Source organism: Sceloporus undulatus, chromosome 1 (genome assembly GCF_019175285.1).
Source record: "Sceloporus undulatus isolate JIND9_A2432 ecotype Alabama chromosome 1, SceUnd_v1.1, whole genome shotgun sequence".
Taxonomy (NCBI): domain Eukaryota; kingdom Metazoa; phylum Chordata; class Lepidosauria; order Squamata; family Phrynosomatidae; genus Sceloporus; species Sceloporus undulatus.
In genome coordinates, this window is record NC_056522.1 from 132,444,807 (window position 1) to 132,472,798 (window position 27,992).

At 41.0% G+C, this 27,992-nt stretch overlaps 1 protein-coding gene across 1 annotated transcript; it reads left to right on the forward strand.

The window, feature by feature from the left end:
• Positions 1–956: 956 nt before the first annotated feature.
• LOC121920026 (protein eyes shut homolog) lies at positions 957–27,991 on the forward strand. Its single transcript, XM_042447173.1, has 4 exons — positions 957–1,559; positions 6,268–6,440; positions 21,054–21,215; positions 25,372–27,991. Exons 3-4 carry the CDS (start codon positions 21,101–21,103, stop codon positions 26,562–26,564), a joined length of 1,308 nt encoding a protein of 435 aa, XP_042303107.1. The 5' UTR covers positions 957–1,559; positions 6,268–6,440; positions 21,054–21,100; the 3' UTR covers positions 26,565–27,991.
• Position 27,992: the final 1 nt, after the last annotated feature.

The window sequence follows — 27,992 nt, forward strand, 5'->3', positions numbered from 1 at the left end:
GAGCTCTGTTTTGACATGCCAAAGTCTTGCAGGGAAAAGTAATATCAGAAAATACTTAAAAGTCAAGGGAGAGGGGGAAACAGCATTTGGGAAAGCAACACACGCAGTTGTCAGGCCATTCCTACATTTACCATGCTATTCCAGTATGACAAAAGAGTATTGTACAAGACATTTTGAACCCAGATTGAGATACCTAAAATCCACTGTTTTCATTCAGTTCTGAAGATGGCATATGTGTACGAACTGTGTCTTCCTTCTTTTTAAAAAACACACATCAAGGATTAACTTAATTAAGATTATAGTTGGAGGAATACAACTTCTATACACAGCTGTTTGGTTTTTGCAGCAATAGTACTTGTCAGTTCAGTTTTTCTTGACATCTTAGGAAACAGCTATAACCAGAAAATAAAGTCAGAGCTTGGGTACTATTTTTTGCCTCCTACGTATTCCTTACGTAAATTTTTAGGTAAATAAATGAAACATGGCCTAGCAAGGCCATGTTTAATAATACTTTACATGGCTTTGCCACAATGGTGAAAAGAAGCAAATGCTTCATATTTTCTTTTGGTACTGTGTTGTAAGCCAGTGGTGGACAGAGGACGTATTAGGATCTACAGGGATATCTGGCTGTTTTCCAGATATGGATGGGGAAACATCCTATCATGGGTTGATTCCCTTCAACACTATGAAGGCAAGAAATAGACATAGAGGGAGCCACCGCAATCCCTCAGTCTAGTTCTTGTCTCAGTTCTGTGTATGCTGTGTTTTTCTTTTCTGTTTTCCCCCACTCGTTCCTTTATTTATTCTAAAGACTTTAATCTCTCTTCTATTTTTCTTATATTTATAGTCTGTTTTCTTATACCTTGGCACTGCCTATAAAAACAATAATGTTCTTTCCAAACTCTTCTTGTTATCTTTTATTTTTGTGTTGCAAATCAGTGGTGGACAGAGCAGATTTGAATTTACAGATATATCTTCTACTGATTTTCAGCAAATCTCTGAGGGTTTCCAACTGCCAGTACTTCAGCAAGAACACAGAAAGATAGCTCTAGCAAATTGCATATTTCTCAACCTCAGTGTTCTTCCCCTTTAAACTAGGATCAATAATTGGCTGTCTTTAATCTTCTGCTCCAGTTTCAGTGTGTTTTGTTATGGCCCTTCACAGGTAGCTGTGTATACATGCCAGCGTACATTGTTCAGAGGAAATAGAAGGTCATTAACTCCACCTCCTGAACCACTAGTTTGTGGCTGACTATGAGTGGTAGCCTTTGGCATTCTAGTAACCAAAAAGAAAAACAAACCAGATCCTACAAGTGGAAAGATGCCTACCCCTGTCATGACTGTTTCTTTTAAGTGCTTAACCTTTCTTTTTCTTTCTTTTCAGGGTGCATTTTTGACATTCAAGTTCGCACAGCAGGGGCTCAGCAGTTTAAAGCACCAGGGATTCCAGAAGGCCATCCCAATGCTGGTCGCAATGTAGGACAGTGCGAAGAGTCTCCATGCCAACTGATAAAATGCAGAAATGGAGGAACTTGTGTGGAAAGTGGCTCTACCCTATAGTAAGTATTAAAAGGTTGCAGTCAGCCACTGCATGAGAATGCATGCTTTACTTGCTGTCTTACACTGTGGTCTTCAAAAATGTTAGGTCATTTGTAAACAGATGGATGTCTATGTATTAATATCTATAGTAACATTGTACAAAGTGTGGTTCCATGGCTGCATGTCACCTTCTAAGCCTGTTTTGGCAGACCCCAAACCCCAGATTCTCCTAGATTGCTCTTTTCTGGCCCAAAGAATGTGTACACGTTCTCCTGGAAGCCCTCATTGTTTCTTTGTTTGTCTGTTTGGGAGAATTTTCCAAATGTGGGTAGCATTTCACATTCCCAGGAGTACAGCATCCATCTCTGTCTTCCTTCTGCCCTATTAAAAGCTCTGTTCCTCTGAGAATCCCTGTTTGTTTTCTGACATCATTTTAAGCACCTAGAAATAATTTTCTCCTGAGATTTTTGCACTGTTTGAAATAATGCTTCACAATGAAAGAACCACCATTCTGATCTTATGTGCTGTGTATCTAAATGGCAGAGCCTGTTGCTATAGGGACCTAAGTAGGTACATTGTACACCATTTTCTGTTGGTTTTTTTTAAAAAAACATAAACATAATATCAACTCTACATTCTCTAGATAGGGAGAAACGCACTGTAACCAATGTGTTTTAATGTTTTCAGTTACAGTATCTCAATAATTTGTTCATAGCATCAGCCACCCTTGCTGTAAAAAATGAAGGCGGGGGGAGGTCATTGTGCAGTATTTGCCTTTTCAGTATTAAACAGGTGAAAGTAATATCATCAGAATCTGTTTGGTGATTTCTTTAAACCATTAAGAAACAAATGCATTGTTATCAGGTGAGATGATGCCTCAACTTAGATGTGAGAGTAAAGCATAAAGCCAAATAATTTTAAATAGAGCTTATCACTTGGGCAAATAAGATGGCTGACCTCTTCCAGCTTCAGTTCTGGATCCAGGATGTCCCCGGATGGAAACTCCCCAACTTCAAAAAAGTGCTGGCTGAGTGAGGCTTTGACCCAGGAGGCATCTTGGCAGCGGCATGCTGCCTAGATTAGCGGCAATTTAGCTATGATAACATCTGGAGGCATCCTGGATCCAGAAATGAAGCCGGAACAGGTAAGCCATCTTATTTGCCCATGCGATAAGTTCAACAAGACAGTACAGCTCTTTTACAGTTGGCCCTTTTATACACAGATTTTTTAATACACGGATTCAAGCATACATGGTTTGAAAATGTTCAAAAAAAGTATAAATTTCAAATATCAAACCTTGATTTTCCATTTTTTTATAAGGGACACCATTTTGCTAAATATAATATGCATTATATTTCATGGGACTTGAACATACACAGATTTTGTTATACATGGGGGATCTTGGACCCAAACCCCAGTGTATAACAAGGGTCCACATAACAAGTGAAATGAAACATATTGTGACTCAAACATTGCTTGCACACCACAAGGCACAATTTCCAGATCAACCTTCATAGGTATCCCTCTGGCAGGATGCTAATTCCAGTGCTTGGCATTTACCTTTTGGAATATAAGTCCTTGAATCCTACAACAAACATAATCAGAATCCCCTATATCAGATGGAGGATTGTAGGAGTTGCAATCTCCAAAAATAACTTTGCTAACCTTTGTCTAAAACTGCACTACGCTGCAGAAATAATCCAGGTTGACACAATTTTAACTGTCATTGTTCAGTGCTATGGAATTCTGGGATTTGTAGTTTTGTGAGATATTTAGCCTTCTCTAAACTATAAACTCCAGAATTCCACATGACAGTCAAAGAAATGTCAAACAGCATTAATTCTGCAGTGGGGCAGCAGCCTCAGTCTAACAAAGAGCAGAGCTCTTCAGGGCAGTGATTCTCAATGTTTGGCCTTCCTTATATTTTGGATTTCAGCTCAAAGAAGCTAACGGTCAGGGATATGGGAGCTGCAGGGTGTATTTTATTTTTACTCTCACAATCATATTATTTAGTGTCTTTATTGTTTTATATTAGTGGTATTTTAAATTGTTGTTGTTAACTGCCCTCAAGTCGACTTTGACCTCTGGTGACGCTGTGAATGAGAGATCCTTATCTCAACAACCTGGCTCAGTTTCCGCAGACTGAAGACCGCGTCCTCTTTGATTCTATCCATTTGGTGTCTTTCTCTCTTTCTGTTGCCCACTATCTTTCCAAGCATTTTTTTTTTTTAATGAGTTGTGTCTTCTCATGCTGTGGCCAAAGTAGGACAGTGTCAACTTAGTCATCTTGGCTTCTAGGGGAAGTTCAGATCTGATTTACTCTTGTAGTACCCATTTGTTTGTCCTTTTAGCCGTTTATGGTATCTGCATAAGTCTTCTCCAGCAGCACATCTCAAATGAGTTGATTTTCCTTCTATCAGCTTTCTTCACTGTCAAGCTCTTACACTCATACATGGCGATGGAAAATACAATGACATGAACATTCCTAACTTTAGTGTTCAGTGATATATCTTTGCACTTTAGGATCTTGTCTAGTTCTTTCATAGCTGCTCTTCCTAGTCCTAGTCTTCTCCTGACTGCAATTTCTTTGGAAGTTTTTAGAGGCTGGATGGCCATCTGTTTGGGGTGCTTTGATTGCGTGTTCCTGCATGGCAAAGGGGTGGATTGGATGGCCTTTGTGGTCTCTTCCAACTCTATGATTCTTATCAGTGCTTGATCCAAGATATGGGAAGTCTTTAATTATTTCAGTTTCCTCCTCATCTATCTTTAATTTGTGAATATCATTCATTGTCATTATTTTAGTTTTCTTAATGTTCAACATTAAATCTGAATTTGCACTTTCTTCTTTGACTTTCCTTAGTAGTTGTTCCAAGTCTTTATTATTTTCTGCTAGTATTATGGTGTCATCTACATATCTTAGGTTGTTGATATTGCTTCCTCCAATCTTTATTCCTGCGTATAAGTTGAACAAATTGAGTGATAAGTTGCATCTTTGTCTAATTCCCTTTCCAATTGGAAACCACTCTGTTTCTTCGTATTCTGTTCTAACTGCAGCCTCTTATCCTGAGTATAGTTTGCACATCAGGACAATCAGCTCTGGGAGGAGGAAGTGGAGCAAGAGAAAATGGGTACCTCTTTCTGGGTCCTATGAGACCAACTATAACTGAATATTGCAAACACAATTACACTTTAAATCTCAATATATATATTTAACAACAGTACAAATTATATTTTAAATATATGTACTGTCCCAAAAGTTTCATATATCCAATAATGGTCCTAGGATTTGACTGCAGGACTCTTCTGCATATGCTGCTCAGTATTCCTGCAACATTTGGGGCTAACTTAAAAGGTAAAGGTTTTCCCTTGACAAGATTGTCTAGTCATGCCTGACTGTAGGGGGTGGTGCTTATCTCCATTACTAAGCTGACGGAGCCAGTGGTGCTGTACAGACCGGCGCAAAGCGCCAGCCTGCACACGTACAAGGGTTGCCTCAGGGCATCCTTTCCAGATGCCCCACAACCATAGTATGTTGCCGTGGCGTTGTAATGCCAGAGCCCTTTCTACATGGGCGCCACCATTACGACGTCACGGCCGCGCTGCCTCCAAATTGGGCGGCACGGACATGACGTCTTGGCACTGCTGAAGGGTGCTTGTGGCACCCTGTCAGTGGCACCAGAAGGAGCTCCATTTTGGAGGCTTCTTTGGCTGCACGTATTGCTGGCGCGGCCTTTAAACGGCCGTGCCAGCAATACAAAGAGAAAGGAGCCGAGCGGCCCCTTTCTCCCTTTCCCCGCCACTGTTGGGGTGTCCTTGGGACTTGAAGCCCCAAGGACTCCCCTTTCCAGGCCGTGGAGAAGCGGCCTTTTGCCGCTTCCCCGTGGCCTGGAAAAGCGGCGGGTCAGGGCCTCAGGGCTGCCGCTGTGGCAGCTGAGACCCCGATCCATCAGTGTTGTCAAAAATGATTCCATGGACATGTGGCCAGCATGACCGTACAGAATGCTGTTACCTTCCCACCACTGTGGTACCTATTTATCTACTTGCACTTATACATGCTTTTGAACTGCTAGGTTGGCAGAAGCTGGGACTAGTGACATGAGTTCATTCCGTCACAGGGTGCTTGAGTCTCGAACTGCTGACCTGCCAATCTTGCAGTCATCAGAGTCAATGTCGTAACCGCTGAGCCACCTTCAAGCTTTAAATAAATATTACAAAAGAGAACAAAATGTATTATAGAAATTACATAAGAAAGAACTTTTGTTTTCCCACACAACATAAATACACAACATAAAATCCCAGTACTTTGTTTAAGATGAAAAGGGCTTCCTTCTTAGCCCTGGCAATTGCAACTCCTCTCCAGCTCCAGCTCTTCCTCTCCTTCAGAGCTCAACCAGCAAATGCAGCCTCTTCCTTAGGCTTTCTCCACCCAGTGGGCCAAAACAATACTCACAGGGGTTACATCTACAAGGACAAAATTTGTATTTTTGAACTCTATATCAAGAAATGCTGTTTGGAAGGACTAAGGGGTGAAAGCAGGAATGGAGCAAGGAAAATGTTAAACATTATGGCTTCTCTGCCCCAAATTCTCCATTTTCATAATTGCTTTTCTTTAGAAGCAAAGGACCTCAGGGCTCCTTTATTTTTGTTTACCAGTAACAAAAAAAATAAAAAAATAAAAAATAGATGCTTCTTACTAATGTTCTGTTTCCTTTTTTGTGCATCTCCTAGCTGTCATTGCCCCACTGGTTGGAAGGGAGCATTCTGTACAGAGACAATTTCTGTGTGTGATCCTGAGCACAACCCTCCACACAGGTGCAGGCAAGGTTCCACTTGCATCCCCCTGCCTGATGGATACTCCTGCCATTGTCCACTAGGGACCACTGGGGTCTACTGCGAACAAGGTATGTGTCAAAGATTGTCAATATAAAGCCTCTCCAGACAAGGCAAATGTGTTGGGAAATTATGTTTTTGTAAAATATTCAACATTCCTGTTGTCCCAGACTATTTTCCAGTGATGCTTTCAAGTCTTTTACTCTAAGGCCCAATACAGACGGGCAAAAAGCACTATCCTGGGACCGATTTTTGGGCTCAGGAGAGTGGCGCGTCCCCACACTTCCAAGTTCTACCATAATGGCTCGCCCCCATCCACACGGGGCCATCATGATGACGTACATGCAGTGCAGCATCTAAACGGCACCGCACCACATGGATGTCATCAGCACACACAAGGGTGTCAATGGTGCTGTGCGCACACCCTAAGAAGAGCCCACCAGGAGTGGGTTCATTTGAGGGCTCCTGGAGGCCATGCCATTTGGTTGCTGCTGCCTTCGTCAGGGGCAAAAAGGGGTGGCGTCTTGACATCCCTTTTTCCCCATCTGTATCCCACCTAAATTTCAAATCAAGTCTCAAGTCTCTACCTACATATCTCATGTCATATCTCAAGTTCTTGCAAGGTACTTTCAAGTCAAGTCACAAATCTAATCTCAAGTCAGGGTGTCAAATTTCATAGAAAAAACAGAGGTGGGGTGGAGTTTTAATAACTAGAAAATCAAAAAGACATCCACAAAGTTAAGTTAAAAAATAACATAAAACTATACCCAGAACCCATATATTCAAAGTGTGCTCCACTCTTTCAACCACGCATAGAATTAATGAGTTCTAGTTATAATTTAAAACAGTTGAAAGAGTGGGTGAATATTACACCTGTGTTGTATGAGGAGGGTTGGTGTTGGTTGCACTAGTACTTGGAGAGATGGGTTTATTTCCTGAGAGCTATGGCTGCTGAGGGGAACAACACTTTAGTGTAAAAAGGTGTGTTTGTATCTTAATAGCTGACCCCACCACCAAGAACAAAGTCCATTGCACCATTCACTTCAAGCAGCAGGCAAGACTCGACCCTGAGAGTGCAGAGTGTATTTCTCTTGCCTACTACTCCTAGGAAAACCTCAAGCCCATTGCCTAACGCATTTGCTGTCCGCCCCCCAGAAAAAAGCACTCTGCTCTCAGAGGCAAGTCTTGTCTGCTGCTTACAGGAAAAGCTTTAGAAGGATCCTCCAATGTGCAGTGGATCCATGAAATCGCACTTTACACTACAGCACTATATCAATAAGGGGGGAAACGGATATGAGAAAAAATCCATTCAAACTGTAGGACCATCTCAGCAAACCACACCTTGTCTGTTTTGTTGGTTTTTTTAAAAAAGCCTTTGGAATAGCCATAATTTAGATCCAAAAAAATCACTATAAATGCCCCACCAAGAATGAAATGAATAGATGCAGAGGCAATGAAAACCCACAAAACCCAGCAAAACTGAAAGAGCTATATTGTGAGAACTCTTGTTTCTTTTTAGAGCCCAGAGATACACCCCAAAAATTTTGTTTTACCTTTTTTTCTTTGCTGTTCCAGCAATAGTACAGTGAGAGATGTGTGTGTGTGTGCGTGTGTGGGTGTGTGCCTTTCCTGAAAGAAACAAAATAATAGAATCCTTGATTCATTGCCTGAGTCCTTAAGATGGAAAAAAGAAGCAAATGGAGCTTCACCTGCAAAGTCATATGCAATAGCTGAAAGATTTCAGTGCCTGTTAGCTTGGAAAATGTGGAGGGCACAAGAGTGACAAAGAGCTAATTCAAGTCCAAAACATCTGCTTTTCTTAGTCATCCTGTTCTATGAGTGTAGATCCATTATCAGAACCATTCTTGGCCCTGCTAGTCACATCTACTTGGATGAGTTTCAAAGATTAACACAAAAGAAAGTTGACAAGGTTCTTCAAGTGGTCCAGGGAGACAATATTTTTGCTTCAGTCATACAAATATTGGCTGGCTTGGGCTGTAGTGGCGGTCCATGCAAACTAGGGTTAGGGAGCATGTGGTTTGTGTGCGCTCCCTAACCCTTGTATGGTACCAGCATGGCGCTTTTAGGCCCATCTGTCTCGGGCCAATACAGTGGTACCCCGGGTTACGAATTTAATTCGTTCCGCGGCGCCGTTCGTAACCCGAAAGATTTCGCAACCCGAAAAAGCCATAGCCGCTAGCGCTGGAAAGCCGCGATTTCGTGCGAAAAAGCGCCGAAAAGCACCAAAAATTTTTTCGTAAGCCGAAAAAAAAAACGTAACCCGGAACAGGTTTTTCCTATCTAATTTTTTCGTATCCCGGAAATTTCGTAACGCAGTCATTTCGTATCCCGGGGTACCACTGTATATCAAGACTAACCAAACGGATTCAAGCCAATACAGTGGTGCCTCGGGTTACGAAATTAATTCGTTCCGTGGCACCGTTCGTAACCCGAAAAGCCTTCGTAAGCCGAATTGCCATAGGCGCTAATGGGGAAAAGCCGCGATTCCGTGCGAAAAAGCCGAAAAAAGCACCAAAAGTTTTTTCGTAACCCGAAAAAACATTCGTAACCCGAAACAATGTTTTCCTATGGGATTTTTTCGTATCCCGAAAATTTCGTAACCTGGGTATTTCGTATCCCGAGGTACCACTGTATGCACTATTTTCCCTGGAACATGAGCCCAGCTAAGGAGAAAATGTAGGCAGGTAAGCCATGGTGGGAAGAAACCATGTTCCCATGCTGCTTTATGCATAGGGTCCTTTCACGCTATAGAACAATAACAATATATCACACTTTGACTACCTTGGCAATATCTCATGGAGCCTGGGGTTTGTAGTTTAGTGAGGAACTAGAGGAGCTATCTGAGAATGCTCAGTGTCCCTCCCTAAATTGCAAATCCCAGGATTCTAGAGGGTGCTGCCATTGCAGTTAATGAAAAAGCATAGCACCTTAATTGTGTATTGTGAAAAGGCCCCAGCCCAGGTTCCCTCTGGTTCAGCCTTAAACCCCCTAATTTTGAACCAGTAGTCCTTTCACACAACACAGATATGGCATTTTGATTTAAATGCTATGGCAACATGATATGGAATCCCAGAATTTATAGTTTGGTGAGGTGATAAAACTGAGAATTCAAAAAAAAAAAATCTTCCTAAATTGCAAACTGGATTCCATATAACATTGCTGTGGGAATCAAAGTGAAATCATAGTGCTATCATATGTAGTGTGAAAGGGCCCATGGACCTCTATAGTTAAAAAGATGAGTTTGCTACCGTTACATTGATATTAACTTTACTAAATTAAAATGAATCACTGTGCTCATCATTATTGATATAGTGCCCTGTACATTTATTTCTCTACTGGGGCTTTTAGAGATACAGTACCCTTTGGGTGCAAAACCAACTGTGCTTCTTGCATTAGTAAATAACTGAAGCAGCACTTAACATCATTAATTAGTGGCACTCTGCTTCCTCATGTGATGTACAGCAAGTTCAAATTCCTCCCATCTGACCTATATAGGAATAGGCAAGGGGGAAATATGTTCTCTTGGTTGTTCTTTCAGTAACCCTCATCAATGAATAAAATTCTGCGTAAGTAGCAGAGAAATGGAGAATTCCTAATGAAAAGGCCTACTGTGTCAGCCTTAAAATCCTTGACCCTCATTTCCCCTTCACTGGCAGCACGAAGAATTGTCATGAGATTTTTCTAAGTACAGTTTTCTTTAGTGAATGGTGACTTGGAAAAAATTAACTGTTTATCCAGACCTAACATTTTAGCATTCCTAGATTTATAGTGGGTTTAAGAAGAGCATTGTATGGCCCAACCAAGTAGGAAATTGTCATGCAGTAATAACTACCAAGGAAGGAAGGAAGGAAGGAAGGAAATTAAATAATTACAGAATAACCTGAGGATATACAAATCAGAAAGAAGGCTAGATTAAAAGAGGTCTACTAAGCAATGAGAGATACCAGCCGAATTTTGCCAGGTGGCCAAGGGCAGCACACAAAGGAAATGTATTCAAGACAGAGGAGGGCAAACTAATTTTAAAGGATCCAAATCTGATTAGGAAAAATAATCTTCAGAGAATGCTGGCATGGAAGAGAGTGGGGTATATATACTGTTGGTTGAGAGGAAACTATTTACAAGTTAATCTAGACCCAGCAAATGCAAATGAAAACCACCCAGGGTGAGGAGGTTTCCCAGAAGACAATGGATCATTAATTAAATAGACACCCCGAGGCCTTGCCATTCAACAACAGAACAAGACACAGATTAACATGCAAATCACATCCTCTCAACCAACAGTATATATACCCCACTCTCTTCCATGCCAGCATTTTCTGAAGATGCCAGCCACAATTGCTGGCAAAATGTCAGAAATAAACTCTTCTAGAACACGGCCTCATAGCCAAAAAAACCCACAAAAAACTTAGGTCTTCCATTTGTGTGAGGATGGCTGCTGTTTTGCTCATGAACTGAGGCTGGAAGTTGGAAACAACCTGAAGGCACCCAGCAGCATAGCAACAACAACAGCAACATGTTGTGCTATAGGGTTGGTTGTAATCTTTAAAGTAATTTCATTTTTAAAAATAAACTTGTTGATATTTGAACCTACAAAAAACTAGGGATGCTGGCCATGAAAGACTTTGACTTCACAATGGCAGACCTACGGTTGGGAACCATTGGTTGTAGGCTGTAGCCAAATGTTAGGGCTGAGTCCTGACTCTCCAGTTTTCATGGGTCATATCTAGGTGAGAAAAGAGGTTGCAAATTCTCCAATTTTGGTAGACTCAGCTCCAGGGAATAACATCCAAAATCCACAAAACAGTGATGATAACAACAACAACAACAATAAAGTTTATTTTTACCCTGTCTCTCTGTCAAAAGACAATTAAGGTGGCTTACAATTAAAAGAATCCAAAAACATACTTCCTCTAAGATCCAAAATGTCTCCATCCCTTGTTAGGACACAGCCCCTTTGTTAGGCAGAGAGCATTGGAATCTCTCAAGGGAAGCTTCCATGCTTTTTCATTAGGAAAATACAAATATTTCCTTAGTTAGCTTCCTCGTTCCAGTTGTAGTGGTGCCAGGGCTCACCCTCTGCTCAGCTTTTCATCTTCCTTCTGGCTAAATGTAAGTATGCTGGATTAGATGTTCCTTATCCCATCTCCCTAAACAAGTGAGAAAGAATAAATCTCTCATTTCACCTTGATCTGGAAATAGCCCCTTTAGTTAAGATTTCTTTCTTAATTTTCAAGCAGGCACATAAATTCTCTTTGTGTGCATTTGTGTTTGTTTATTTGTCTAAATGACAGGTTGTGAACAACTGCAGTTTGTAGTTAATGCTATCCCTAGCTGTCAGGTTTTGGCTTGGAAACACTAGGATCTTGAATGGTCCCGAACTGACAATCCAAGTGTAGCCAGAGATGACCTGAAGGAATATTCACAAGGTTAATTAATTTAAAAATTTAGTTAAATCCTTCTAGATGCACAAGGAATCAAATCTTTTGGGAAGGCTATGATTCTGCCTCCTTCTCTCCTTTCTCCCCTGCTGAAGATGAGCCTTTTCTTTCATTTGCAAACTACTTTTGCACTTTGAACAAAGTTTGCAGCAATTGAAGTAAGCAAAGGACAAAGGAGGAAAGGAGGAGAAGAAAAGGGAAACTGAGTCAGTTTGAAAGCAGCTGAAAAGGTGGAATGGCAGCAGATTTGGTTTGGACTGTCCCTGCTAGTCAGAACATTGCTTGCGAAGTATGATGATTCAATGGGTTTACTCCGTTGGACTGACCAACAGGTTCCCAGCCATTCCCTTTTAACATAAGCCAGTTTTTGTTTTTCATCATGCACAAGTACCAGAACATGATATTAAGATTGTGTTTTCTTCAAGTTAGATCAAGTTTAGCCTCGCCAAATTGGGAGACTGAAGGAAAACAAGTGTATGGATTTTTTTTAAAAAAACTAGTGTTAAGACCAGTGTAGGTAAACTGAAAAGAACTCGTTTTTAGAAGGTTCTATATCTTGGGGCTGTTCAGACTGCCCAAAATAAGCTGCTTCAGGTCTCTTTTGAGGTATGCTCTTTAATGATGCATGGGTCTAAGAATCCAGAAATCGCGCCAAAGCCACACTCCATCCTAAGCACTGGATGCAGCTTGGTGCAGCTTCCGGTTCTTAGGATGCATGCATCATTAACAGCATACCTCCAAGAGACCTGAAGCAGCTTATTTGGGCATCTTAACAGTTGGGTACAATAACTAGCAGAAGAAGCAACCCGGTACAGGCACCAACACAGCCAAAATAAAAAGTTCTGCATGCTTTGTACGTGGACCCGTTATACGCTGGGGTTTGGTTCCAAGATCCCCTGTGATAACAAAATCTGTGTATGCTCAGTCCCATTAATATAATGCTAGCAAAATGTGTCCCTTAAAAAAAATGGAAAAATCAGGTTTGTATTTGAATTTATACTTTTTTGAACATTTTCAAACCGTGGATGCTTGATCCTGTTAAATAATCTCTGATAAGAAGGACTGACTGTAACCTTTTGTACAATACCATGAGGAAGCAAAATCACAACTCGGGTTTGGTGTTTGTGCAGGATGAAAGGGGTTTCTGCCTTGTGTGAACAAAATGACACCACTTTTACAACCTACTCCCCGGAAAAAAACCTGAAACAACAACCACAACAACAACAACAATAATAATAATATTATTTGTATCCGCCCCTCTGAGAACAATCGGGGCACTAACAAAGTTAAAATCAGAACATATAAAATCCCTGATCCCTCCCCCCCTTAAAAAAGTATTAAATCCAATGCAGGATTTAGAAAAGAAGAAAAAACAACACATACAAGTTAAAAACTGCCAGAAGTCACAACATCACACAGCAAAACAATCAATGGGCGCAGCAGTATCTTTTCCCAGACGTTTTCTGAGGCCGGGTTCTCGGTTCTGGAAGGCCTGCTGGAAGAGATCTGTCTTAACAGCCTTTTTAGAGCTGTCTAAGGATGTAAGTAGACGGATCTCATCCAGCGGGCCATTCCTAATAGAGAACCCGGCCCCAGAAAAACACTAAGATACTGCTGCTCCCATTGATTGTTTTGCTGAGTGAGTTGTTGACCTTCTGGGCAGTTTTAACTTTTTTTTTTTTTCTTTTCTAAATTCTGCATTGGATTTAATACGTTTTTAAGGAGGGGAAGGTATCAGGGATTTTATACACACACACACACCCCAAAAAAATAGCTGGCAAATAATATTGTTTATATCATTATAATCCTGGCACAATGTCATAATGAATGGCACCCCCTAGATGGCAGCACAAGACAATAAACTGCTTAATGAAAGATTTTGCTAGAATTGTATGCTTATTCTTAGATTATAAATAGACATTTGGGGATATCTTGTTGTTGTTGTTGTTGTGTGCCTTCAGGTTGACTTATGACGAAACTAAAACAAGCCTATCATGTGGTTTTCTTGGCAAGAGTTGTTCAGAGGAGGTTTGCCATTGCCCTTCCCTGAGGCTGAGAGAGTGTAACTTGCCCAAGGTCACCCAGTGGGTTCCATGGCCAAGCTGAGAACTGAACCCCGGTCTCCAGGGTCCAATGTTCAAGCCACTATGCCATGCTGGTCCACCTTTACTGTCTATCATACAATACATTGAATACATACAATGCCGGAATAAAGGATTTCTACAATAAAAAAGCTTTACAAAGTAGTATCAAGGGCTGGTGTACACTGGCCAGAATTCTCTGGGCTGCTCCTGGAGTATTCTGGATCCAGAGCTGCCTCAAAGCCTCCCCCTATTATCTCCACACTCCAGAGTGAAACTGGTCCGATGTCTACACAGGCATCCCACTGTGCCACCTAGCACTGCTGCAAGTTGCTCCCTCTGAGGTCAGAAACTATATGTCCAACATCAGTCACATGGCTGCGCACATTGTTGTGATCTCAGAGGGAACGACTCATGGTGACATCGCTGGAGCACACAGGAGTGAACATTTGCCTGACATCAGTGAAGAGTGCTCTGGATTTTCCTGTAAAATCCAGAGCAAAGGGAGAGGGGTTGTTGTTGTTTTTTACACTGCTTTAGCCAGGGACAGAGAGATTTCGATGTGAAACTGGCCTTCTCTCTTGAAGACAGTCCACGATGAAATCAGGGCTTTGGCTCTGTATCATGTAGACAGGTCATGGTGAGAGCAGAGAAACTGGTGTAATTGGACCATGTAGACATGCCCAGGATTAGACCAAAGACCTGTGTAGGCTAGCATCCCATGGTGGGAAACCACATGCCAATGAAACATCCACAAGCAGGACGTGAGAGCAAATAGCCCTTTCTTAAGGTTCTTCTCCAGGAGCTAGTATCCAGAAATCTCTGATCAAAGAGGTATTCTATAACCATTATTATTAATTTGTGTGTGTGTGTTGTGTGCCTCCAAGTCATTTCCAACTTATGGTGATACTAAGGCAAACCTATTACAGGGTTTTCTTGGCACGATTTGTTCAGAGGAGGTTTGCCATTGCCTTCACCTGAAGCTGAGAACAGTTTCGGATTATACGGAATGAGGCGATCCCTTAAATAGGTTGGGCTCAAGCCATGGAGGGCTTTAAAGGTGATAACCAACACCTTGTACTGTGCCCAGAAACTAATAGGAAGCCAGTGAAGTGATTTCAATATTGGTGTAATATGGTCACTCCTAGTTGTTCCTGTAATCAATCTCTCTGCCATATTCTGTCCGAGTTGAGATTTCCGGATTAGGCACAAGGGTAGCCCATGTAGAGTGCATTGCAAAAATCAAGTCTTGAGATTACTATTGCATGTACTACAGTTTTGAGGTCACCTGGCTCCAGGAAAGGGCGCAGCTGGCTTATCAGCCAGAGCTGATAACAGGCACTCTTGACCGTTGCATCCACCTGATTTCTCATCTGAAGCAACAAGTCGAGAAGCACCCCTAAGCTGCGAACACAGTCCTTTGAGGGGAGCATGAATCCCTCTAAGACTGGAGGTTGCAGCCCGATACCTGGTTTGTGGGCCTCTACTGTAAGTACTTCCATTTTGTCTGGATTCAGCTTGAACCTGTTTTCCCTCATCCAGTCTATTACTGCTGCAAGACATTGATTCAGGGGAGAAATGCCATCTGTCGTCGTTGCTGATAACCGAGACATGGAGAAGTATATTTCGGTGTCATTAGCATACTGATAACATCCCGCTCCATGTCTACGGATTATTTCTCCCAGCGGCTTCATATAGATGTTGAATAACATCAGGGACAGGATGGTGCCCTGAGGGAGGCCACAGTTAAGATCTGTTTTTGAAGAGCAACTGTCCCTGAGCATCACCCTCTGGAATTTACCTGAGAGGAAGGAATGGAACCACTGCAAAGCAGTGCCTCCAATTCCTAGCTCTCTCAGGCTTTAAGATTTAAAGCAAATGACTTTTTAAAAAAAATAAATCTTGTTTTTTTAATTGATTATTCATGTGGTCTGTTTATTATTACTGTACTATTTTCTACTCTTACTGGAACAGCAATAACTTTCTTGAATTTAAACATTTACACTTCAACAGTTTATTGGTGATTTTTCATTGTTAGACTAGTTCCAGTGTTAGTTGTTTGGTTTTAATCACTTTATTTTATAATGCAAGAAATGTCATTCAGAAACAAATCCTTAAATTAATCTAAGTTCAACCAAAATAACTCGTTCAAAATAGCACTTTTATAGAGAACAATTATTATTTAAGCTACTAGCCACAACCTCTGAACTGGATTTTGCTACTTAATTTTCTGATTTAATCCTATATTGGTGTAGGCCTATACTCCCATACATGTAGGCTGCCAATTTGTCAATCTAATTCCCAAAGTCAGCAGTTGGGAAATCCCCCTGTGTGGAAGAATTCCCAGTTTGCCTCTTATGAAGGAATTTCCCTGGCATCATTTCACATTGTGGCTGTTTGTGGTCATCATTTGAGTGAGCTGAACCAATGCAGTAAGATGAATGGAGGGAACAAAGACTTAGGACAATACTGTCCTACACTGTTATAAGTGCTATTATTCCACTTTAACTGCTGTGGTTACCTCCTGTGACATTCTGGAGCTTGTAGTTTACAATTCTAAAATGCCCTTCCCTAAACAGGACAATAAATCACCACAATGGTGAGATAGTAGATTAAAGGTCATCCCACTAAAAAGGAAAGAAGAAGTGGGTTTGATCCATGCTCCCTAGTTATACAGTACTGATGAATTACAGCTGGTCCAAGAGTGAGGGTCAGGTGAGGACTAACTGATAGATAACTCTCTTTGCCTTGCATAGTTGTGGACCTATCCCCGATGTGTGAGGTGTTGTTTAAACTGGTATATGTTTGTGTGAGAGGGAGAGACCTGTTGACTTACTGTCATCCCATGAATTTTTGTAGGGTTTTTTAGGCAAGGGATTCTTGGAAGTAGTTTGTCATTTTCTTCCTCTGAAATATATCCTACAGCAAATAGTGCTCCCTCACTGTCTCCCTTCCAAGTATTTTTGTTGTTGTTCTTTGTTAGGGACCAATTTTTCAGGAACAGTGTGGAGGCAAAGAGTCAGCATAAAATAAAAAAAACAGTTTTGTATAATTATATAAATATATTTATTCTAATTATGGATGAGCGTGCCAGATTGGCATATGCCCTAGGTAGATGAGTTGGGTAGAGTGGAACAGTTCCTATTATAAAATGCATACTCTATATGGAGACATTCTTATTAGGTTTTGCCTGAGAACACTGTTCTTGTGGAATCTCACTGGCTGTTGTTGTGTGCCTTCAAGTCATTCCCAATTTATGGTGACTCTACTGCAACCCTGTTATGGGGTTTACTTGGTAAGATTTGTTCGGAGGTTTGCCTTTACCTTCCTTTAAAGCTGAGAGAGTGTGACTTGCCCAAGATCATCCAGAGCAGTGGTTCTCAACCTTCCTAATGCTGTGACCCTTTAATACAGTACCTTATGTTGTGGTGACCCCCAGCCATAAAATTATTTTCATTGCTACATACAAATATGTGTTTTCAAATGGTCTTAGGCGACCCCTGTGAAAGGGTCGCTTGACCTCCAAAGGGGTCCCGACCCACAGGTTGGGAACTACTGATCCAGAGGGTTTCTGTGGCCAAGTGGGGATTTGAACCCTGATCTCCAGAGCTGTAGCTCAATGCTCAAACCACTACACCATGCTGACTCTCACTGGTGGGCCATGCTCTTAATTTGTATCCATGTGATTACAGTTGTTAAAGAACAAAGAGTAATGCCAAAGGATTCCTTAAAGGAGAGATGGACAAAATGCAGTCCTGGCAGCATTGGGTCCCCAAGGCTGGTTGTGACTTTCCAGATGCCCCAGACTGCCCTTTCTTCAACTGAAAAATGGAGAGTGAATAGCCTTTCATGGAAGCCTCCAGGAGAGATAATTCACCTTTTAAATGGGTTGCAGCTCCTGCCTTTAACATTTTAAAATAACAGTTTTTCCCCCAATGAATAGTGGACTTTGTGTAGGGGTGTAGCTATGGGAGCGCAAATGGACCTGGCCTCACAATAAGAAGAATTTTGCCCCCCCAAAATTAACAGTTCCTTCACTCCCCAAATTTCTAGCATTTCCTTACTTAGACTAAGCCTGTAGAAATAGAGTTTAGGCATCCCAGGAAAAATAGCAGACCAAGTGTCCAGGGAATTGTCTCTGCAATATTGAACCATGAATATTGAACATTTGTTGAAGCGCAATGCACTCATTCCCTTTCTCTTGTAGTGACACCTCTGAATTCTGTCCAGTTCTGGTGGGTTGGTTGGTTGGTTGGTTTTAATGGTCATCTGTTAATAGCCATCTGAATCAGGTTCTTCAGTAGATGTCATATTCTGAAATCCTTAATCACAATTACATTTAAGGGTCTCTCTCTGTCCAGATTGGCATATTTGGGAGGCAAACTGCTATAGTCCATGACTGGACAATAAGCACAGTCCATAATTGCATTTTGGGGATAGTCAGCTGTTGTTTTCTTTTGTTCTTTTTGTGCAAAATCTTACATCTAACCATAAGAAGAAGAGATCATTTCTATGTATCCCAGGATGGTGCTTTGCTGTTCACCTCAAGATTCTTGGGGAATTGTGGTGGTCAAATATTGTCAAAAGAAGCTCTTACAATTAAGTTTCAGGATGTGATATGTTCAAAGCACAAAGAAGCCATTTGGGACTTGAGAAGTCTGAGAATTGCCTAGAGAGAGAGGCATCCATGACAACAGCAAATGATAGGAGAGGAAGGCAAGGAGAAGACTGGTGAACTGAAGTGTTTTGTAGGCCACCTAGCAAAAAATAATGAGTGCAAGAGGGAAAGGGGAATTTATTTCAGCAACAGTACTCTCAAAGTCAACACCAGTCTCATCATTCTAATTGGTCCAGTGGGATTCTCACCTTAAACTCTTCTTTCATTTAGCAATGTACTACTAGCACTGAAGTTTATTGTTTCTGAGCCCTCCTACAATTTATTTTTAAAGAAGCAAAATAAAATTGTTTAAATCCACTCTGTGGTTGTTGTTAATTTCGACCCATGGTGACCCTGTGGATAAGACATCTCCAAGAATCCCTGTCCTACACTGCTTTGCTTAGTAAACTCATACCCATGTCTTCCTTAATAGAGTCCATCCATCTAGCATGTGGCCTTCCTCTCTCTCTGCTTCTTTCCACCTTCCCTAGCATTATTTTTTTTCCATTGAGTTGTGCCTTCTCATGTTATGTCCAAAGTACAATAGCCTCAGTTTTGTCATCTTGGCTTCCAGGAAGATTTCTGGCTTGTTCTGCTCTAGGGATCATGTGTTTGTCTTTTTGGCTATCCACGGGATCCTCAGCACTCTTCTCCAGAACCACATCTCAAATGAATTTATTTTCTTCCTATCTTCTTTCTCAACTGCTCAGCTCTTGCATCCATACATGGTAATAGGGAATTACCATGTAATCCCATTAAATTGAATTAAATTAAATTGCATTAAAATCCACTACTGTACATTAAATCTCTTACAATGTGTTCAAAGTACCCTTTGTGGCCCACTCAATAACACAGCAATACTACTAGAGATGGGAGAGCAGTTTTTTATTTTAAAAAATCAGATGGCTGTCATTAGCACTTTCTGTACTCAGACCTAACACTGGCTCACTCCTATTTTAATTTGTAAAACAGTGCATGTAGAGTGGGAAAGGTCTGACAAAGGTAAAAATAAGTACAGTCAGATAACAAGAAATGTTTAGCATATTCTTTTCAAATAGATTTTGCAGGCATAAAGGTAAATGGTCCTTCTGTTTTGGGGGTTTTGTTTGCTTGGTATTATGAGGCCACTCTGAGTCCCAATTCTGAGAGGAGAGTGGGATACCAATAAATATAATAATAATAATAATAATAATAATAATAATAATAATAATATCCAATTGTAGGGGGCAGTGTGCATCACTGTTACTAAGCCAAGGGAGATAGTATTGTCAGAGATGGTCATGTAGCTAGCATGACTATATGGAGAACAGCAGACCTAATATCAAAAAATATGCTCCGGGGAGGTGCTAGGGTTGCTGCCCAAAACGAAAGGGGATGGTAGCCCGAAAAAGTTTGAGGACCACTGGTTTAGAGCATGGTTATAATTGTTTTTTTTTTAATTAAAATTGAATTACTCCATTAAGAAGTACCTCACCATCCTTTGTGCTGGCAGATGTCTATATAGATATATTTAATTTAGAAAACTGGAATACCAGTTGCTGTAGGCTGTATTTCAGAGGAAGGAACTGGCAAAACCACCTTTACTCCTTGCTTAGGAAAACACTGTGAAATTCATGGGATCACCACAAGTTGACAGGCGACCTTAAGGCACATACACACTCATTCTGGCTTTGGGGGCACAGTTCTAGGTGCAGCCTTTGGTATACAAAGTCCTAAATAGTTTGGGACCAGCATAGCTAGAAGTCTGCATCTTTCCAAATGAATGTGTTTACAGTTATGATCATCACCAGATTCCTTATATATGTCCCATCATATAGAGATAGGCACTTCAGTCAGGGCCTTTTCACTTACAGCATTCTTGTTTTGGAACTTCCTTCTGAAGGAACCAGGACTGGCTCCTTCTTTATTTTGTTTTAGATGGGCAAAAAAAGCTGTTACATTCTGACAAGCTTTTAATATTGCATTATGTTCTGTTGCTTTTTAATGTTAGTGCTGCTTTTAAATGCTATTGTGGTTTTTTTGTTTCATCCCTTTTTATTTATTTATTTATTATTTATTTATTTATTTATTTATTTATTGCATTTGGTTGTGGTTTTAAACTTTTTATGCTGCTTTGTATGCCTGGTGAGTGGAGATGTGATTTATACACAAACAATCAAACATTTAACCATATGGTGATGCAGAAAAGTCTACATCCACTGCCATGTATCACTTATGGCATATGACTGCAAATGTTACTTTCAAGCATTGCAGCTGCATAGCAAAAACTGTAGTGATAGACACAGCTGGCTCACCCTGGATTTATTGCAGAAGCTAGTGCAAATCCAAACTTTATATTTAGGGGAGCATGACTATATTGGTTGTGGAAACCTCATTCCAACCCTGCATACTAGTTGAGAAAATATTATGCTTTGCATCACAAGTGCCAAAAGAGTGATTTGTCACCAATTCTCAACAGACATGATCACTTTCTATTCTGTTTTGTAGCCCTGTCCATAAGCGATGCATCTTTCAGTAGCAAGAAATCATCTTGGATGGCATTTGATTCCTTCAATATTCGACACAAGTTTCATATCCAATTGCAATTCCAGACCCTTTCCAGCGATGGCATCCTCTTTTACACTGCCCAGCACTTGAGCCCACGATCAGGTAAGAGGCAGAGTTTGGGCTTGCATTATGCTGTTACAAGAACAAGGGGAAATGATCAAAGCAAATAGACAAGACTCCATTGGAATGTCCTGTTGTTCTGCATATACTGTATTGAAGAAGTCAGAGTAAGTCTAACTACAGAGAGAGAGAGAGAGAGAGAGAGAGAGGATATACTGACCAACCCTTAGTTATGTTGGCAAAACATCTTGATGGATATTCCACTACCTCCTACTAAAAGGCCGTCTTTTACTTTCCTGTGTGATGTCCTCCTTCCTGGTGCAAAAGATTTTGATGACACCAGTATGCACTCCTATGGGCTGAGGATATGGAGGCCACCATAGTTGAGCAGATGGGGAAAGGTGACAGCTGTTTGTGTGCAGTCTAACACTGGAGGTCCAGAAGGCCAACAGCTCTTTGCTTTTCCCAGCTACCCAACTGCAGCTGGATGGTACCCAAACATCTCCTTACTCCATCAGCCACTAGTGGGCTGTAGGGATGCACCCTCTCAAGGTGTGTTGCACAACCAAGGAACATGGAGATTCAGCCTATTCAACACTGGTGAAGCTTTACCCTCCACCAGCAGTGCTGTTGGGTCTTGGCATTTAGGAGTAGTACAGCTACAGTGCACTCTTGATAAGAAAGTGCTGCAGAACAGCAAAAGGGGTTTATCAAATTTTCTCCTGCCAGTGAACTTTGAAAGGAGAATTACAATAACAGAGCAGAGAAGTAACAGTGTTATTAAAGTATTTGGACTGCTTATGGAAAAGGAAATGGGAGAAAGAAGCTTTGCTTTAGCTGGGACATGTAGTTGTGGTGAAATGGAGTTGGAAGAGGAGAATGCATAGATGATCATTATTGAATATGACTGTCATGTAGATATCCTGTAAAGCATGGATGAGCAGTGATTAGGACAGTACTGACCCGCCCCCCAGAGGACCTCAGAGAACTGTACCCTTTCCACAGACGTTCATAAAATAATTGGCCTCAAATCCCTCCAGGGTATAGGGAGTATACTTTTCAAGATTTTGGCCCACTCTGGGCCATTTAAGCAATTTGAGACTTTTTTCCTAAGAGGAAGCAACTCAGAAGATGACTTGCAGGTCATTTTCTGTGAAAAAGATCTGTCCTCAGCCCCCCCCCCCCAAAATGTCCCTTAGAGGGTTTTGAGGGCACTTAAAAATGGACCTGGGGGCTCTAAGCTGTTCCCACAGCACATTTTCATATCAGCCCTACAAGAAGCTCGTAGACATATTTACATGATCACAACCAGTACTTTCTCTTAAATGTACATCATTTTCAGTTTGAACCAGGACACGAGATTTTCTCACACTAACATAAGGAAAAAATTATGTTGGAGGAAGAAAAGAGAGGTGCTTCTTCCATCTACATGCTTTTTTCCCCTCCAGAGGCATGCCCATACCACTGCTTTCTACTTTCAAAGTAAACTTGTATGCCACCACCCTGTCCAACACCCTGCATAGATAAGCCCAACAGCCACTGAAAGGTGGCAATGAAATTAAGGCTGACATTAATGAAGATACTAATGCAAAAGCAATAAAAAAGGGTGAAGTTGTCACTCTCCCACATCCACACCAATTGAGCCAATCCACTTAACTTTAAAAGAAGCATTGCTTCATGATTGTGTCAGCTTTTATCTCTTTCTTTACCAAAAGTAAAATAATAGTAGCCCATTTTATACCTAAGGGGTTATTCAGATGGTGAAAATAATCCAGGTAGAATCTGGGTTGAATCTTTGTTGTTCACATGCATGTTGAATACATTTTATTAAGTTGGGGTGGGGGGGGAGCTGCCAAAAAAACTCATCTAACCCATCAATGTCGGGGGGGGGAGTTTCTGACAGTTTATCCACAAGTTTCTCAAGTTCTCCTAAAAGATTAGGATTCTTGATTGTGTGAATAAACAATGCGAATACACTCAGGATAAATCAGGATAAAACTCTGCATGCCTTTAATGTGCTTCAAATAAATTTACATCATCAACTCCATCTTTATTTGAGTGTTGACATGTGTGAGCAACCCAACTCACAGTTCCATAGTGTGAACAACAAACCCAGAATGCATACGTGAAATTATTCACAGTCACGCTAAAAACAACAATGTGTTTTCATAGAATCATAGAGTTGGAAGAGACCGCACAGGCCTTCCAGTCCAACCCCCTGCCATGCAGGAAATCCAAATCAAAGCATCCCCAACAGGTGGCCATCTAGCCTCTGCTTAAAGACCTCCAAGGAAGGAGACTCCACTACACTCTGAGGGAGTGTGTTCCACTGTCAAACAGCCCTTACTGTCAGGAAGTTCTTCCTAATGTTGAAGTAGAATCCCTTTTCCTGTAGCTTGCATCCATTGTTCCGGGTCCTGTTCTCTGGAGCAGCAGAAAACAAGCCTGCTCCCTCCTCAATATGACATCTTTTCAAATATTTAAACAGGGCTATCATATCACCTCTTAACCTTCTCTTCTTCCGGCTAAAACATCCCCAGCTCCCTAAGTCGTTCCTTGTAGGGCATGGTTTCCAGACCTTTCACCATTTTAGTCGCCATCCTTTGGACATGCTCCAGTTTCTCCACATCCTTTTTAAATTGTGGTGCCCAGAACTGGACACAATATTCCAGGTGGGGCCTGACCAAAGCAGAATACAGTGGCACTATTACTTCTCTTGATCTAGACACTATACTTTTATTGATGAAGCCTAAAATCGCATTGGCCTTTTTTTGCACCTAAGATTGCACTTTTAGCCACACTTGCTTGGAAATTACCTCTGTTGAAGCAAATGAAACTTTTTATTGTATTAAAACACGAGTGTTTTTTTAACTAGGTGTGAAAGAAACATAAGCCAATTCTTTTATAAGTTCCAGGAGGAACAGTTCTGTGGAACAATTTGCCATAAGCATTCATTTCAATCACACTTTCTTTCCGTCCATGTCACAAGTCTCACATCAGTAGAGTTCCCTAACCAATTCATAACATCCATGTTACCTAGTCAAACCACATTGCCCTAAAGAAATTAGATGGAAAGGAAAAAACTGAGTCCATTCTGTCTGCTTTTCCGTAAGCCTGTCAAAACAGACTGATTTAGAGTGATGAAAGGCCCAGGAGTATTTCCAGCAGCCGCCAAAAGAAATGAAAGGAGTTTCTGTTGCTTAGTTTGCAAAGCACCTTATATAAAGCCTTTCCTTTAGCCACTGTTATGTAAGCCTCAACCATTTAAGCCTTAACAATTTCCTTTGACCATTATGTAAACCTTAATAAAGGTTGCCCACACCTAGGAGCTGACTGCCACAGCAAGGGCCACACACGGGCATTTCTTCAGAAAACTGGATTGTGGCAACTTTGCCTGTCCACTTATTCCCTGTTGGATTTTAAAATATTCAGATTTCTAGACTTGCTCCAATACATTCTGTTCAAGATTATAGATTTTATTGCTCAGTTTTAAAGTCAGAACATTCCTTTGTTCTGTATTTGCTGGTTTATAAAAATTCTTCCTCTCATCCCATTTGGCACTGGTGTTGTTGTTTTTTAAAGAAGGGAGGGAGGCTATTTCAGTTTGCACAGGCCAAACACAACATTCCAGCTATATCTGATTGGACTACCAAGGCTTTGGTTCTTGCTGCCTGGTACTTAGCCAGCCCTATTAGCTGGCATTTGTCTTGGTGAGTGACAAGTCAGGCTCTTTACAATGGCTGCATCTACACTGCAGAATTAATGCAATTTGACTCTGCTTTAACTGCCATTGCTCAATGTTATTGACAAACCAACAATAGCTTCATTTATATAACGCTTCATACTGAACTAACAGTGTCTAAGCAGTGTAAGCTAATTGCCCCCAACAATTTGGGTACTCATTTGTATCCTGAGGTCAGTAGTTTTGAATCCTGAAGTATGTAGTTTTTATTGAATCCTGGGGTCTGTAGTTTTGTGTGGCATTTGGATTCTCTGTCAAAGAGCTCTGGTTTCACAAAAAACTACAAATCCTAGGATTCCATAGGATGGAGCCATGAGAATTAAAGCAGTATCAAACTGCATTAATTGTGTAGCCTGGCCACAGCCAATGTCAAGGCCACTGTCTATTTGTTCAGTCAATAAACATTTGACCTGCTCATAAACTGTTTAAAATGTTATTTCCCCCCTTTCTTCTCAGGTGATTTCCTAAGTATCTCTTTAGCCAGTGGATATGTACAACTACGCTACAACCTTGGGGACAGAACAGTCATTTTGCAGACCTTTCAAAATGTACTCATCTCAAATAACACTTGGTATTTAATTAAAGCAGGAAGAGTTGGCAATGAAGGCTACCTGGATCTCAGTGGCATCAATATAACCCAGAAGGCTAGCAGTGGCATGACTGCCCTGGATGTATGTACAGATTTCTACGTTGGTGGGGTGTCTTCTTTAAACTTGGTGAATCCCATGGCAATCCAGAATGAGCCCACTGGATTTACTGGATGCATTCGAGAGATTCTTGTCAATGGCAGAGAACTAAAGCTAACTGAGAATGGAGCAAAACATGGGTCTAATGTAGGTGACTGTGATGGAACACTTTGTGGCTACAGAGTGTGTAAAAATAATGGAAAATGCAAAGTTGAAAACTCTGGCTTTTCTTGTTTGTGTCCCAAGAACTGGATGGGGAAAATATGTGAGCAATCTACTTACTGTTCTCACAATAAGTGTCTACATGGGGGGATTTGTATGCCTAACCCTGTGTCATTTTCATACACATGTGCATGTAGAGTGGGCTGGTCAGGCTTCTGGTGTGAAAAACAGGTATCATTTTTTACTGCAAAATTTACTGGTAACTCATACATCAGATATGTAGATCCCCACTACAAAACAAGGGACCTCAGATTCACGAGAATATCTTTTAATTTTACCACGACTCATATGGATGGCTTACTGGTATGGCTAGGAAAGGCTGAGGATGAAGACAATGATTTTCTTGCAGCAGGACTTGAGGATGGAATGCTGAAAGTTGTGGTAAATCTCGGAGAGAGAATTGCCATCCCTCTAATTCACCAGAGCAAGTCTCTATGCTGCAGAAAATGGCATTTTGTCACCATTGTACAAAACAAGACTCTCATTAAAGTGTACTTTGATGAGGAGCTAGTTCTCTTGGAAGATCTGGATCCAGGAAGAAAATATACTCTCTTAAATTATGAAGGCATTTGCTATTTTGGAGGATTTGGATTGGATAGAAGAGTAAGTATTGCTACCTCAGATCTTTTTAGACAAGAACTCAGGGGTAAAATGAAAGATGTCGCACTTTTTGAGGATTCTAAAAAGGTCATGCTAATTAAAGGAGAAGGCTATAATGTTTATAGTGGCGATAAGGATTGATTGGTTGATTTGAGAGAGAAAAAACCCTCTCCTGTATAGGTACAAAACTCTACCTACTATATATGATCCATGCTAACTAGAAGCACACAAAGATGTGAATTTCAGCCCTACAACTTCCATGCATAGTTTCTGGGCCGTCCTTGTTCCCTTAGGGTTTCTAGGCAAGATCACATGAGGGCACCTCTATGCCCTCTTCATTTATTTTCCCACATCATTTCCACCCAGAATGCACAAACCCTTCTGTCTATAGGCCATATATTTCTGTCCAAGTCTAGCTGTCTCTTCCCTCCTTCAGTTTTCATTATCCATAACTTTTCTGGACAGTATTCTACCCAGCAATTCTGTTCCAGTTTCACCTACCATTTCTCAGCCACTCTCCTTGCCATTTGTTTCTCATGGGTATAAAACCTCATACCTTAACTGCTCAAATAGCCATCTCAGACTAATCAATTCTTGCCCCTTCCATTTTCTCCGCCATTCTCCTTAAGCCTCATTGTCCACTTACTATTCCCAATTGTCTACTTTATGTGTGTTGTGTGTGCGTTATATTCCTTCAAGTCATTTCTGACTTATGGTGACCGTTCCTTTAATCTCCTTGCCACTAAATCCTTGTTCTTCATTGTAATCCTGCTTCCTCAGATGTTTTTCCTATTCTTAGATATCTCCCATGTGAGGCTTAACTCCCAGGCTAACTAACAACTGTCCTTTTTCTCACAGAAACTGAACAACAGCAAAATATCTTAGTTTCTCAGAGAACTAAGTATTCATATATGTGATAAATTACTCATATCAGCCATTATTGAAGAGTTCATTGCCACTGATACACAAGATGGATTAGAGGCTCTTCTTCAGAAATTGCAAATTGCCTTTCCCCATACTCAAGGCAATTGCTTAATGTTAAAAAATTGCAATACCCCCCCCCCCACGATCACCTAATAATCGAGAAAAGCTAGTTACTGCATTATATATATAATAAATTGTATATAGTATTTTGAAAATGGCAAAGGTTTTCCTGTATTTTCTAGCTGCATTTTCAAAATTAAAGATGGGAGGGAAGGAGGGTTTGATTGATTCACTATTGCAGTTACAGATGAATAACCTAGAGTTATGCCTCTGTAACTAATTCATATTTATGATTAAGATGCCATTTCTGATGACCGGAAGATCAGAAGGTTGGCAGTTTGAGGCCTAGGTGCTGCATGATGGGGTGAGCTCCTGTCATTAGTCGCAGCTTCTGCCAACCTAGCAGTTTGAAAGCATGCAAATGCAAGTGCATAAATAGGTACCACTTCTCAATGAGAAGACAACAGCATTTGGTGGGGTCATGCTGGCCATATGACCACCAGAGCAGTTCTTGAACCATGCTAGAGCTCTTCGGCTTAGAAATGGAGATGAGCACCGCTCCCTATTGTTGGTTATGGCTAGAAA

Coding starts and splice junctions, on each gene's coding strand:
- LOC121920026 (XM_042447173.1), top strand. CDS start 21,101: ATGGCATTTGATTCCTTCAATATTCGACACAAGTTTCATATCCAATTG. Junction 21,216..25,371: donor GCACTTGAGCCCACGATCAG/GTAAGAGGCAGA, acceptor CTTTCTTCTCAG/GTGATTTCCTAAGTATCTCT.